Source organism: Lolium perenne, chromosome 2, assembly GCF_019359855.2.
Source record: "Lolium perenne isolate Kyuss_39 chromosome 2, Kyuss_2.0, whole genome shotgun sequence".
NCBI lineage: Eukaryota > Viridiplantae > Streptophyta > Magnoliopsida > Poales > Poaceae > Lolium > Lolium perenne.
The window spans coordinates 16,448,956-16,464,163 of record NC_067245.2 but is presented as its reverse complement, the minus strand read 5'-3'; the positions used below and the strand labels follow the sequence as shown (position 1 = coordinate 16,464,163).

At 46.1% G+C, this 15,208-nt stretch overlaps 1 protein-coding gene across 1 annotated transcript; it reads left to right on the top strand.

Annotated features, from left to right (window-relative positions):
• The first annotated feature begins 9,315 nt into the window (after nt 1–9,315).
• Nucleotides 9,316–12,194, top strand: LOC127328244 (uncharacterized). The gene is made up of 3 exons (XM_051354857.1): nt 9,316–9,523; nt 11,310–11,531; nt 11,622–12,194. Exons 1-3 carry the CDS (start codon nt 9,316–9,318, stop codon nt 12,068–12,070), a joined length of 879 nt encoding a protein of 292 aa, XP_051210817.1. The 3' UTR covers nt 12,071–12,194.
• The last annotated feature ends 3,014 nt before the right edge of the window (nt 12,195–15,208 follow it).

Below are 15,208 nucleotides of genomic sequence, written 5' to 3'. Positions count from 1 at the left end.
GATGTGATGCATATGCAAGAAGGATACGGATGGACTCAAGGCGAGCCACGGGAGCATAAGTTTCTCCAAAGTCAATTCCTTCAATTTGAGAGAAACCTTGAGCCACCAATCTTGCCTTGTTCCTCACAATAATTCCAAACTCATCTTGCTTGTTTTTGAATATCCATTTAGTGCTTATAACATTGCGGCACTCCTTTGGCTTCTCTACTAAAGTCCATACTTTGTTGAGCTTGAAGTTGTTGAGTTCATCGTGCATAGCTTCCAACCAATCCGAATCTTCAAGAGCTTCAAATACTTTCTTTGGTTCCACTAAGGAGATATAAGCATGATGATTGCTAAAGTTAGCCAATTGTCTTCTTGTGGAAACTCTTCCTCTAACATCACTTAGGACCTTCTCATGAGTGTGTTCAAGAATTTCCAAGTTCCTATCTCTTCTTGCAAGACGACGGGCCTCGATCTCCTCTTTGGTTCTTCTAGGCCTCGGAGGTATCACTTGATCAACTTGATCGTTTGGGTCCCCGTCTTGACCTTCAACTTGAGCTTCCTCAATGTCTTGAGAGTGCTCAATATCATGTGCTTGATCTTGTACATCATTTGGTGAGGCCCAAATATCAAATGGATACTCATCAGAGCCATCATGAATCCTTGGTTGATCTTGTCCTCGATCTTGCACACAAGAGGGAGGGTCTTGTTCTTGTTCTTGGGTTGGTGCATCATTAGCTTCAAGAGATGGAGTTTGTTGATGTTGTGAAGATGAGGGCTCCACCATGGTAGAGCATAGTCCTTCCCGAGACGCCACACCGTGTCCCTCAATGGGGCGGAAAAATCCCACACCCATTCTTACTATGGCATCTTGAGGTATTTCATCACCTGCACAAACATCAACTTGCCCCACTTGGGAGCCATCATTTTCCTCGAACTTCACACTACAAGATTCGATGATAATCCCGGAGGATACGTCAAAGACTCTATAAGTGTGAGATTCGGCACCGTAACCAACAAATATACCCTCCAAAGCTTTAGGAGCAAATTTAGATAAACGAACTCCTTTGATTTTATAGAAACACTTACACCCGAACACCTTGAAGTATGAGATATTAGGCTTGTTACCGGTGAGTATTTCATATGGAGTCTTGTTCAAGCCCTTACGGAGATAGAGCCGGTTAGAGGAGTGGCAAGCGGTGGAGATGGCTTCGGCCCAAAAATTATAGCGGGATTTGTACTCCGCCATCATAGATCTCGCCATATCCATAAGAGTCCAGTTCTTCCTCTCCGCAACACCATTTTGTTGAGGGGTGTATGCAGCGGAATATTGATGTCTTATCCCCTCATCACTAAGAAAATCATTGAGTGTATAGTTCTTGAACTCGGAGCCGTTGTCACTTCTTATTGCCATTATAAGGAGGTTGTGTTGACGTTGCACCTCGGTGGCAAAGTCAATGAAGATTTGTTGAGTCTCATCTTTCTTCTTGAGAAAGTATACCCAAGTATATCTTGAATAGTCATCAACAATCACCAAGCAATGTTTCTTCGCACCAAGACTTGCATGAGTGGTAGGACCAAAGAGATCCACATGAAGGAGCTCCAAGATCCTCTTGGAAGAGATAATAGTCTTGCTTGGGTGCGGAGAGTCATGCATTTTGCCTTCAACACAAGCCCTACAAACACGATCTTTGGCAAAAGACACATTTTCCATTAGACCCACAATATGGTTCCCCTTGTGAAGACTTTGCAAAGTTCTCATGTTGACATGGGCCAAGCGGCGATGCCACAACCAACCCACATCCGCCTTTCCTAATAGGCACATCGCACTTGTCGTGGTGGTCCCCGAGAAGTCCACCACGTACAAGTTATTTTCGCGATACCCAACGAATGCGACTTTTAGAGTCTTGCTCCACAAGAGAACCACAATATCATTATCAATAAAGACGGCGAAACCCATCTTGCCAATGGCGGAAACGGACAATAAATTGTAACCAAGGGTTTTGACAAGCATGACATCCACAAGAGTTACGTTGTGTGCAACCACAACCTTGCCAAAACCCAATACCTTGGATGTAGAATTATCGCCAAAGGAGACGGTGATATCATTAATGTTGGGCCTCAACTCCTTGACGAGATTCTTGCCGCCGGTCATATGACTTATGCATCCACTATCAAGCACCCATTTTGACCCTCCGGCGGCATAGTCCTACATGAAATCAATTCTTGGATTTAGGTACCCATTTTTCAACGGGTCCTCTTTTGTTAGCAACAAGGGTGTTTGGGATCCAAATAGACCAAGCAACATAACCATCATATGGGCCAACATATTTTGCATAAACATCACCATAATAATCTTTAAATAAAACATAGTGAGGGTTAGCAATTCCCGCATCATCATTATTAATGGTTTTGGCCTTTGGGGCTTCACCATTAGTGATAGCCTTCTTCTTTTCTTGTGCGGGCTTGGCCTTCTTCTTGTTTGCCTTTTTTGCCTTGGCATTAAAACCAATGCCCTCCTTCCCATTGTTTGATCTTTGCTTACTCAAAAGATCATCCAAAGATAACTTACTTTGGGGAGAGGAGGCCTTGGCAAGTTCATCCTTTAACCTAGCATTTTCCTCAATAATATTTGCATGATCACAAGTAGAGGTAGAGGAGCTAGGCACATCATATTTAGCAAGCCTAATTTGAAGTTGCTCATTTGACTTGGAGAGGAGTGAGTATTCACTCATCAAATCTTTGTGAGCCTTGTCTAGTTCATCTAGATCCTTCACAAGTTTCTCATGATCAACACCAAATTTGGCCTTTTCCTTTTTAAGCACTTTTGTTTTAGCCCTAGCAAGATCTCTTGCTTTAGTAAGCTTATTAATTTCATCTTGAGGCTCTTCAAGAGTTTCTAGCCTCTCTTCAAGAGAAGCTATAGTTTCTTGTCCTTCCTCAAGGGCATTTTTAAGAGCGGCTATTTCAAGAGTGTCCTCTCTTTCTGTTTGACATTTTTTATCAAGAGCATCATCTAGTTGTGCTAGACGAACCATGAGATTTGAAACATGCTTTTTAGTGTCACCTTTCGAGTTAAGAATGAACTCATCAAAATCAAGCATTTCTTTTTTCACTCTTAAACTAGCATGATCAACCCCTAAATCATTTGATATGTTAGGCATAGAGGGGTTAGGAGAAGATACCTCGGAAGATTTTGCCATGAGGCAACTTTCTTCATTCATGTGAATATCCTCATTGGGGGATTCAATTGGTGATGAAGAGTTGTTGGAGAGGGAAGCAAGAGCCACCAATCCATTGGAAGTTTCATCTTCTTCATCATCATAATCATCCCCAGATGTATATTCTTCTTGAGTTGATAGCACAATAGATGTGTCCAAGGAGGACCTTGCCATGAAGCAATGTGCATTCTTGATGTGAGGGTTCTCATTGGGGGATTCAAATAGAGATGAAGAGGGAATATTGGTGGTGGCAATGGCGGCCACTTCCTTTGAGGTTTCTTCTTCATCACTACAACTTTCAACTTCATCGGAAGAATACTCTTCCTTAGTCATTAGCACAATCCTTGAAGGCCTCTTGTCCTTCTTACTCTTGTTGTAGAATTTCTTGTTGGGAGCCTTTGAATCTTTGCTCTTGTCCTTGGGAATGAGCCTTCCACCGCGAGTTTCCCTATGCTCATAGGGGCATTGGGCGATGAAATGGTTCTTGTCACCACAATTGTAGCACGATCTTGTTTTTGGGCCCAAACTCTTGAACCCGCTTGAGTAGTTCCTCTTGATGTTATCTTCCTTTGCCTTGGATGGATCAACCCAAAAGGTTTTTGCATGGAATGCCATGTGATCATTGTAGTGGTATTCCAAATCATCCGGATAGGACATACTCCAAGATGTCCTATATTGTTCTTGAGGGTTCACTTCTTCTATGGTATTGACCGTCAAGGCAAGATTGGTCCCTCTTGACATCCAAATGGCTCGATTGCGAGAATCTTGAGAGTTTTGTTCGAGCACCTTGAGAGCTTGCAACTCGTGCACCACTTGTTGAGAAGAGAGAGAAGGAAAACTTTCTCTCCCAACAAGAGTCTTGACATCAATGGGTTCAAACGGCATCATGCAATCAATATACTTATCCTTGATCCAAAAATCATCAATATGTTGGGCACCCACATTCCGAAAAGCATCGGCGACGGTGATAAGTCTTCTATACATGACTTGATGATCTTCATCCGGTAGCCTCATGAATCCTTCGGCTTGATTCCGAAGAGCACTATACTTGTTTCTCTTCATGCTTTCACTCCCCATGAAGCTAGAGGCCAAGCCCTCCCAAGCTTCCTTGGCGGTTGCGAAATTCCGAACAAGGGCCAAGTCCTTTGTCCCCACACTAGTTTGAATCATGTGCAAGGCAATGGAGTTGAGTTGGTTGTCAACCTCTTCTCTTCTAGTCAACTTGTCGGGGTTGTAAGGCTTGTACCCTTCCAAGATGATTCTCCATAATTCATTGGAGGCACTACAAACATGAGAACGAAACTCAAATTGCCAAGTAGCAAAATCTTTATCATTAAACTTGGGTGGGTCGCCCCTAGTGTTTATATGAGGATGGGGAACCGGAATGTCGGGAGAGCGGAAAGGTGGGGCCACATTATTGTAGCTCACACCCGCACTAGTTGCCCTAGGAGAAGCAGTGGGGGTTTTAATTGTGTTTAAGTGATCACCTTCCAAGGGCTTGCTAGAGGGGGGTAATGCCGAAGCACCTCCCTCTTCTAACGCACCATTGTCCTTTTCCTCTATGACAGGAACCACGGAGGGAACCGGAGTCAAAAGCTCGGAAATCATTTTCTTCATGCTTTCCATTTGAACTTCCATGGAGGACCTCAAAGATGTTTCCATCAACTTGAGATCATCCACGGAGACCATCTTTGCGGCCCCTTCCGTAGTCTCATCGTCCGGCAAACTCTTAGGCGGTTAAGCCCGAAATAAGAGCCGAGGCTCTGATACCAATTGAAAGGATCGTATGCCGCACCTAGAGGGGGGGGGGGGGTGAATAGGTGCTAACCAATTTTTAGTTCTTTTTCAATTTAGGCTTGACACAAAGGTAAATTCTCTAGATATGCAACTAAGTGAATTTACCTATATAACAAGATCAACTACTAAGCAATATATAGCTGAGATAATCGGATAGAGGTAACCGAGAGTGGAGCACGCGGAGACACTGAGATGATTCCCGTAGTTCCCTTCCTTTGCAAGAAGGTACGTCTACGTTTGGAGGAGTGTGGTCGCTACGAAAGCCAGACCAACGCCACGAAGGCTTCACTCAGGTCTCATGTGAGCAACGCCACAAAGGCCTAGCCCACTTCCACTAAGGGATTTCCTCGAGGCGGAAACCGGGCCTTTACAAGGTTCTTGGGGCACACATCCACAACCAAATTGGAGGCTCCCAAATCTGTAACAACACAACAATCAACAAGAACACATCAACAACAAACAACTAGGGATCCCAAAGAGGAACTCTAGCAAGGGGGCCCTCAAGCATATGAGGGAGAAATGTGAATCGCTTCGGTGAGGATGTAGATCGGGGTCTTCTCCTTCGGATCTCCAAAGATCAAGAGCTTTGGATGGTTGGAGGAGGAGATCTTGTGATTCTTGTGTTTCTTGAAGTGGCTCTAATGGTGGATGAACTTTTGCAATGATTGAGCAGCTTGTTCCAATGGGGAAGATAGCTATTTATATGAGTAGGTGCTTCAGATCTGACCGTTGTGGGCGTTTTTGTGTAACACCGAAACTTCCGGCCGAAGGGGCCAGAAGTTCCGGCTGGATCCCTTTCCATCAGAAGCTGTTTTGAACGAGAGCAGGCGGAACAAGGGCGGAGGAAGTTCCGGCCAAGTTTCGGCCTACTTCCGAAATCTCGAGGAAACCATACTGGAACAAACTGAGTCCAAACAGACAGTTTTCGGAACTTGGCCGGAAGTAGGGCGGAAGTTCCGCTGGCCGGAACTTCCGGCCTACTTCCGCCGAGCTTCTTCGTGGGAGGCGCTGAGATGCTGCTGTCAGGAGCATCTGGGCGGAACTTCCGCCAGCAGGGGCCGGAACTTCCGCCTAGAGCAAAACTGCTGTCAGGAGCATCTGGGCAGAACTTCCGCCTGCAGGGGCCGGAACTTCCGTCAAGAGCAAAATGGCAGCAATGACTCCAAATTTGTCAATCCATTCCACCAGCCATATATGTATAATGAAACCATGTACCTGTCTACATCAACACACATAAATAGGTACCTGTTGTTGACATCAAACACACAAAACCCAAAAGGGCGGGAAATGTTCTTTCAACTAGGACACATAAAATGATGCCACACGGCTCCGCGCGACTTTTTGACTTCGTTTACTTTGCCAACTGTGCAAAACGGGGCCGCCGGGACATGCGGTATGGCCGTACCGGGCACGCGGGTGCACCCGTCCGCCAACGCGCTAAACGGAAAACATTTAGCACATAAAATGACTTGTCGTAGACCTAAAAACATTTTTCCCAGGATTTATTGAGCGAAGGAAAGTGTGGCCCTAGTTCAAATCCGGTCAGTTTCCAGCGGATTCGGCGGGACACCACAGGAAGCGGGGGGGATTCCCAGATGGCTAGTGCGCACATATGGCATGCGATAGGTGGTGCGTAGGAGGTATCCTACCACTGCGCGGAGGTCTCGCGTAATTTCCAAATGCACAGCATGTAGCTGCTTTACAAAAAGGCCGTTCCGGCACCCCGAAAATGGAAACACCATCGCCCGTGGGGCGGATTGGAAATCCGCAACCGGGGCCTTGCTTCCCATCCTAAGGCCCACGCACGTGCCGAATATGGCCTCGTTCCGACAAACTATGTGGTGCCACTGGCCATTTCCTACTCATTTCCCCTAAAAGCCATAGAACTCCGGACGTGATACCCTATTCGTGAAGGGTTTTTCAAGATAATTGCCGTATCCCAATTCCGTCTTGTGCAGTGGTTACTAGGACACATAAAATGACGCCACGCGGCTCCGCGTGACTTTTTGACTTCGTTTACTTTGCCAACTGTGCAAAACGGGGCTGCCGGGACATGCGGTATGGCCGTGCGAGGACCCTGCAGATCTACCCCTATAGCTTTCTTCGTGCGAGGGTTTACCAATGGACTTTTTTATTTGCTTTGGTTTGTTTAGGACATATGTATATGGAAACCATAGGTTGGGCATACTTTACCATAAAATAGGCTCCGTTTGAGCCGTGGCAGGAGTTTCCACATACAAATCCTGGATTTTACCAAGTGCTAGCCCATGTATGCGGAAATCATCAACGCCGGGTACTTGCAAGGTTATCCAAACCTTACATCACACTTGTATACATATGTTAGGGATAGATGCAAGTTTTCCAGCGATTCCGACGCTCCGGTGATCTATATCTTGGGAAACCCTAGGGCGGGGACCCCGCAGATTTACCCCTATAGCTTTCTCCGTGCGAGGGTTTACCAATGGAATTTTTTATTTGCTTTGGTTTGTTTAGGACATATGCACATCGTGACAAGGGATTAACTTATCAATGCCTATGGGTTGTAGACTAGGGTTTTAGCGGAAGCAGAGGGCAAGTAGATCTCGAAGGTTTCAGCCGAAAAGTACTCGACGATGTAAAAACTAGGGTTGCGTGAGACAATGAATCGATCCTTTCTTTGTCCCTCGACTCCCCCTTATATAGGAGGTGGAGTCGAGGGATTCGTAATACACACATTACAGAGTCCGGGAAGGTTTCTAACTCATCCCGAAAGATTATAAGTATGTTCTTCTAGCTTTCCTTAATACTATCTTGGGCTTCTGAATCTTCATACTCATCGAGTCGTGGGCCTTCAGTAAACCCCGGGTACCCTCTTCGGCAGGCCCATTGGGGATGCCTATGTCAGTAGCCCCCGAGATTTTGCTTGAATCGAAGAATCAGGGAAAATCTCCAACTTTAATCATTCAATAACTATCAAATTTATCACATATCTTTTGGATACGCAATTATATATTGTACAGGGATAACGGTAGTTGGGGCTAGTTCATCTGACGGATCAGGTACTAGTTAACTGCTCTAGTGGCAATCCGCAAAAACCTACTTCAAGATCACGTCCCTGGACATGATCTCGGGATACTGGTGTAAACTTCGACAGGTGCCGCTTAAGGTTTTACCATTCTGTCGAGTCCCAGTCATGTTTTATCGGGTACCTAACGCGTCCGTTAGGATTTTTCTTCGTATCTGTTGATACGGAAAAAAGTAGCAAACCGATGTCAGAGACGATGCCACGCTGCTCAGAACGGATCTGGGGTCTTACCTTCGCAGAGTTTTGCGGCATTCAGAGATTATTCGCAACTTTGGCGCTCTGAGAATATATTGTCGAGTGCTTTTTCGGCTGTTGGAATAGCACATTTTATTGAGTCAACGGATGACTTATATTGCCCTCCCGATGGGAGTATGTTTCGAGTTATTTGTATAACTCGAAATATGCTCACTTCTCTTTTCTCTCTATATTTTTATAATTTCATCGGGCACGCGAACAGCGTTCCCGATGGGAGTAGCCCCCGAGGCTACAGCCAAGGACTTGTGCTTGGTTGTAGGCTCAACATCTTATGCCACTATATTGTCAATCTTTCTCGAGCTTTTTATGTCTATCGGGTGCGCGACCAGCGCTCCCGATGGGAGTAGCCCCCGAGGCTATGAACAAATGCTTGCGTTTGATCATAGGCTCCCGCCATTTCTATTTTGTCATACTCGAACTTTTTTCTTTTTTCCAAAGTAGCCCCCGAGCATTTGGGCAAAAACTTGTATTTGATCAAAGGCTCTCGAAATAGTCAATAATTTTCCCTGTCGCCAATTCCCTTACTTCTCACTGCCGAGATTTTCCTTTAGTCACTGTCGTCACTACTGACGATAACCACGACCACTGTATCGAAAAAAACGCGAGTACTGCTCTTTCTCTGTCTTGTGGGCCCAGAATCCTCACCACGTTCACACGTTGTGCAAGTGGGGGACCCACGTCCTCCGCTTTTCCTGGCGCACGTACTGTAGCGCCTGTTCCGTTCCTTCACAGTCAAAATACTCTTTTACCCCTTAGCCACGTGTACAACATCCATCGCCAAAATTATTCCATCCAACGGTGCGCCGCTTCGCCGATTCCTTATATAAGGTCTTCTTCTTCCTCCGTTTTCTCTTTCGCTTGCGCCGCACCTCTGCTTCTCCTCTGCAAAAAATCCCCATTGCGCCCAGAGCTCAACCACACTCGCACGCTGCGCTCCCGCCATTGTTGATGCCACCACGCGCGCGTCTCACTCGCCACACCACTCCCGAATCCAAGATGGCGGCGGAAGATCTGGAGTGGGAGAGATCCAAGATCTCCCACCAAGACATGAACTTGATGAAGAAACTCGGGCTCACGAAGACGAAGGACGCACTGCGCTTCCCCAGCGACGAAAGCTATCCCTCGCCTCCAATCGAGTATCGGGTCAGTTTCGTCGATCATCTCATTCGCGGCCTGTCCACCCCCATTCACGACTTCCTCCGCGGTCTCCTCTTTGTTTATGGGGTGCAGCTACATCAGCTCACTCCCAATTCCATCCTCCATATCGCCATTTTTATTACTCTTTGTGAATGCTTCCTCGGAGTCCCTCCTAACTGGGCTCTGTGGAAGCGCATCTTCTACCTCCACCGCAATGGCTCCCACAACTTCGCCTACAACATAGGCGGTGTTGTTATTTGCGTTCGCCCTGATGTCGAATATTTTGACGTCAAATTCCCCGACTCCGTCCAAGGATGGCGCAGAAGGTGGCTCTATGTGCGCGAAGAAAGCGCCAACTCAGTGGAGTACAACATAGCTCCTTTTAATGGAAGCGCCAAGATTCTTCGCCGCCGTTCCTGGGACGCTGAAGCTACCGAAGAAGAGAAAGCATCGACAGAGGCGCTAATGTCTCGTATTCATGAGCTTCAGAATACCCGCGGCAGGGAACTGTCGGGTATCCAAATCATAGCTTACTTCCTTAGGATTAGGGTGCAGCCTCTGCAGGCTCGCAAAAATCCCCTTTGGACGTATGCTGGCGAAAAAGATGCTAATAGGATCTCCAAGGACCTTTCTGTAAAGGACTTGGAGAAACTTATCCGAAGAATTTCATCACTCAGCAAGAAAGATCCTATTCCATCTTCTTGCCGTGTGGAGCCATATAGTGTCTCCAACCCACTCCCCAAGGTATTTTCTCCAACTAGTTTTTTTATCCTCTCGATTTTTTTGTCTTCCCGATTATTTTACTATTTGTCGACTGTTACTTCTGCTGATTTCCCCTGCATAACTTTCTTGTCGACTTTTCTTGCCTTTGTAGAATCATCCAATTCTAGCTTCTCTTCCTCCTCTTCCTGAAGATGGAGAAGTCGAAGAACAGGCTGTTGTCACTGACGACAACCAGGGTACTTCTCGCCCTGAGAGTGAAGTCGCGGGTTCTCAGAAATCCGCGGCTTCTTCTGAAAGAGAAGATTCTGAGGCTACCGCATCGACACACTCCCTCCCCTCCGCTGTTTCTCCAAGGAACAAGAGAAAAAGGGACGAAGTTGACGAAGTTGACGATTCTGGCACCTCCAAGACCGGCGCACCTCCTGCCGAAGAAGTTGTTCCTACTGAAGAAAGGACAACTTTCAACCCTTACGAGGATGCCCTTGTCAGCTCGTAAGTTCTCTGTTGCTCTTTGTTGTTTGCTCTCGATATTTTGTCTATGTTGTTTCTTACTTTGTCGCCTTTTATTGTAGTGGCGACGAGGATGAAAATCCACCTACTGACGCGACTGCTCGAACGAGCACGTCGCAAACTTTAGTCGTCTCCGAAGCTCAACCTGATGAAGAGGAAACTTCGCCTCCTCAGCAGGACGTTGAGCTCACTGCTCCAATTGTGAGCCCCCGTGCCTCTTCACCGAAGAGAGCTAGGGTTGAGCCAGCCAAGGAACCCTCCCAATTAATTGGCAGTTCCACAACTCCTTCATTGGATGATGTAAGTTCACTTCTGTCGACTCCCCTCTTTTTTGCGTCCCGAGGATTTCAATACTGTTGACTCCCCTCTTTTTTGCTTCTTACTGTCGAATTTTTCAATTCCTATATTGATTTTCTTTCTCTACTTTTCTTTTGCAGCCTTTGATGAAGGAGTTTCTTCGTCTCGGTACCCAATTCATCGGGTATCGTGACCATTGCAAAGAGCTTGAAGGTACTTGACACTTGTTTTGCTGCTTCTCTTGTTTCTCCTATGAAATAAATTCTCCTGCTTCTCCTTCATTTTTTGCCATGACACCTGTTTATTGTCGATTGTTTTGCCAGCCAATCTTGCGGAAGCTAACAAACGTGCTGATGCTCTTGCTCTGCAATTGGAGCAAAGCGAAAATGCTCGCAAGAAGGCTGAATCAAATGCCGCTGTTATTGAAGATCTTCGAAAGAGACTTCACAACGCGGAAAATTCTTTGAGTGAAAACATCACTCAACAAACTGCCCGCGAGGAAAGGATTATCTCTCGATTAGAATCACAGAGCCGACGTTTTGTCAGTAAGTGGTCTAACCATTGCTTGTTCTTTGAATACCCATGCTTTTCTTGGCGTGCTTTTGTCCTGACGAACTATATTTTTGCCTTATTAGGGAGGACGCAGCAAGATTATGATCTAGAGAATCCTGAAGGTGATCGCCTCCTCGACGCGCTCTCCCTTCTTGAGATCCATGGAGATGAAGCATGCCATGGTCTTACTGACACGAGAACAGTTCTGTCTCGGCTTTTTCCCTTCCACTTCGCGAAGAAAGAAGAACCCGAGTCTTTTACTGCCCTCGCCCAGTGCTTCATGTCGAAGGAAGATCTTGGACCCAGTCTTCGACAAGAAGGCTTGAAGATTGGTGTTGAAGGCACCATAGCTTTGGTTGCTAACAGCCATCAAGATGTCGACTGGGCCAAAGTTGGTGATGTGAAGGATATGGAGACGAAGAAATGGCAGTCTTTGATTAAGGCTGCCAAGCCAAATTCGAAGAAGATCCTTGCTTTCCTTGGATTCAAGCCAACTCCGGCTCCTAGTTCGTCGAAGCCGGAGGTCAAGTAGACCACCTTGTCTTTCTTTTTTCGCTGTACTTTTCTTTTAATGATGTCGCCATAGTAGCTCTGGCGACAACTACCCCATTAGTTCAGTAGGAACTTTCCTTTGTAATAGCCATGTAAACACCTGTCTTTATTAATGAAAAAGCTATGTTGCCGAGGTATTGATGTCGAATTATTTTCTCTCCAGTTGATTTTTGACAACTATACCACTGGGCCTCATTCCTCGGCTGCCCTGCCTGCGGCGTCTTGCCCTAAAAGGTCCTCCGCTGTCGAATATATTGGAGGTTTGTCGAGTGTTGCACAAAATGAGGACTTGGACGAACTCCGTCGAGAACTTCAGTCGAAGAAAAAACAAATTCTCGTGATCATGGAGCAGTCTCGAAGATCATCTGAGAATGAGAAACGAGCTATCCAACAAGCTCAAGAAGCCATGGCGTTGAAGGAAACTGCAGTTGCTGAGGCTGCCGAAGCTACGCGCCGAGAAAATCATATGCTTGAGCTGATGAATGATGCTAGCTTGGATATGGCGGGTATGCTCCGTAAAACTTGGTCATGCTAGTTTAACCTTACTATTTTTTACTCCTTGCTGAAGTTTCTGGTGGAACAGGTTCTTTCTTGGATACTGCTGCCGAAGATCAACGTGTTGAAGCCCGAACCAACGTGCTTGTCAGGCTTGCCCGTGAGCATGGTGCCAATTTTTGGGTCACTCCTGAGCGAACTCACCAAATAGTCAGATTTCAAGATCGCGCGAGTCAGGTCCGCGATTTTCTCGACTTCTGCACGAAAACTTTGTCTTTAGTCTACAGCACCTTGTTTCCTCGCAACAAAATCCCAGACACCCTTCCTGCTTTGATGGAGAAATTTCGAGATGCTCCTCGTATTCATCAATTTGTGCGGGCTCAACTGGAAGCTGGGGCAAGATTCGCCATGATTATGATACAGATCTGCTACCCAAAGTTGGATCTTACTCAAATTGTCGACAAGTGTCTGGCTAAGCAGGCGAAGCGAAGGAGAAACGTTGACAAAATTGATGACAGTGTGCGCCCTGTAGCAGAAAAGATGATGGACGAACTGCTTCGGCTAGATGCAGAATTCTTTGTAAGAGGTAGTTACGCTGAACATAGCACTGGTGCTGCAAATAACGAGGGAATCAACATAGACGCTATATTGAATGCTGATTGAAGAATTTCTTTGTTTTGTCTCTGTCGAAGAACGCCTGTATATTGTAAATATATATGTTGTCAAATATCTCGAGCTATTTTTGTTTGAACAAGCCCCCGAGCTTGTTATTGGATCTTCCTGTATGTCTGTATTGTTTTGCGAGGTGTGTTGCACCAAAGCGAAATTTATTGTTTTGTAAGTTCTATTTTGTCGGTAGTTTATATATGGTAGCTGCTGGGTGCAAGCCCCCGAGCGTGTCGATAAAGAAGATGTATATCACCAATATCTTTTCTATATTGCAGCACCGCGAGCCCGCCTCATTAAAAACCTTTCCAGCCCCACTCGGTGCCCTGAAAAGGAAAAGAGTGCGTCTGAAAGCTCGCGGGCGTTTCAGTACATTTGTATTTTTACAAAGGGGGACTATATTTTGACTCTAAGCGTAGAACCGCCTGAGTTGCGCCACGTTCCAAGGATTTGGCTCCGCAACCCCTGTCTTCTTGTCCTTTATCCTGTATGCTCCTCCTTCGATTACTTCTGTGATGATGTAGGGACCAAGCCACGACGACTCGAGTTTTTCATGACTTTTTTGAGTGAGCCGAAGAACTAAGTCGCCCACCTGAAAGGATCTTGGTCGTAAACGTCGACTGTGGTAGTTCTTCAGGTCCTGCTGATATTTGGTGACCCGTGATAGCACTTCATCTCGAGCTTCATCAAGTGCATCGACATCATCCTCCAATGCTTTTCTTGAGGCCTCTTCGTCATATTCTGTGACCCTTGGAGAATCATGTTCTATTTCTATCGGCAGTACTGCTTCAGCTCCATGGACCAGAAAAAACGGGGTTTCCTGTGTCGCCGTATTTGGTGTTGTTCGAATACTCCATAACACGTTGGGCAACTCTTCAGGCCAGGTATTGAGCTTTTTGCAATGGCACCAGCAAACGCTTCTTGATACCATTGCAAATAATTCCATTGGCTTTTTCGACTTGGCCATTGGTTTGCGGGTGCGCAACTGATGCAAAGTGTAGTTTGATACCTACCTCTGCACAATATGCCTTGAATTCCTTGGATGTGAAGTTACTACCATTGTCCGTGACGATGCTATGAGGTACTCCAAACTGAAAAACGATACTTTTCACGAACTTGATTGCCGATGCTCCGTCTGGTGAATTTATCGGCTTCGCTTCTATCCACTTAGTGAATTTGTCGACAGCGACGAGCATGTACTCGTATCCTCCTGGCGAAGCCTTGTGCAATTTTCCCACCGTATCGAGACCCCACTGAGCAAAGGGCCAAGACAGCGGTATTGGCATCAACTCTGCTGCTGGAGAATGAGGTTTTGCGGCAAATCTCTGACACGCGTCACAAGTACGAACTATTTCTTTCGCGTCCTCTATTGCTGTCAACCAATAAAATCCTGCTCTGAAAACCTTGGCTGCTATAGCTCGACTGCTTGCATGATGACCGCATATTCCTTCGTGTACATCCTTCAAAATTATTCTTCCTTCTTCGGGTGTAACGCACCTTTGTAACACTCCCGAAATACTTCGCTTGTACAACTCCCCTTTGACCACAGTGAAGGCCTTGGACCGCCTAATAACTCGCCTTGCTTCAACTGGATGGTCGGGTATTTGTTTCCTTAGGATGTATGATATGTATACTTGCATCCATGGAATTTGTACCATCAAAACTAGGTCCTGTTCCTCCTCTTCTTCTACTGTCACTTTTATAGCCCCCGAGGGTTTCTCGTCCTTCTCCTTCTTCTTTGGTTTCTTCGACTTTGTAGATCTCTCGGCTATCTCTTCCCAAAATACGCCTGGTGGAATTGCGAGACACTGCGACCCAATGTTTGCCAAAACGTCGGCTTCATCATTGCTTAATCTGCTGATATGTTTTACTTCGCACCCATCAAACAGCTTCTCCAGCTCGTTATAAACTTCCTTGTATGCTATCATACTATCGTTGACTGCATCACATTGGTTCA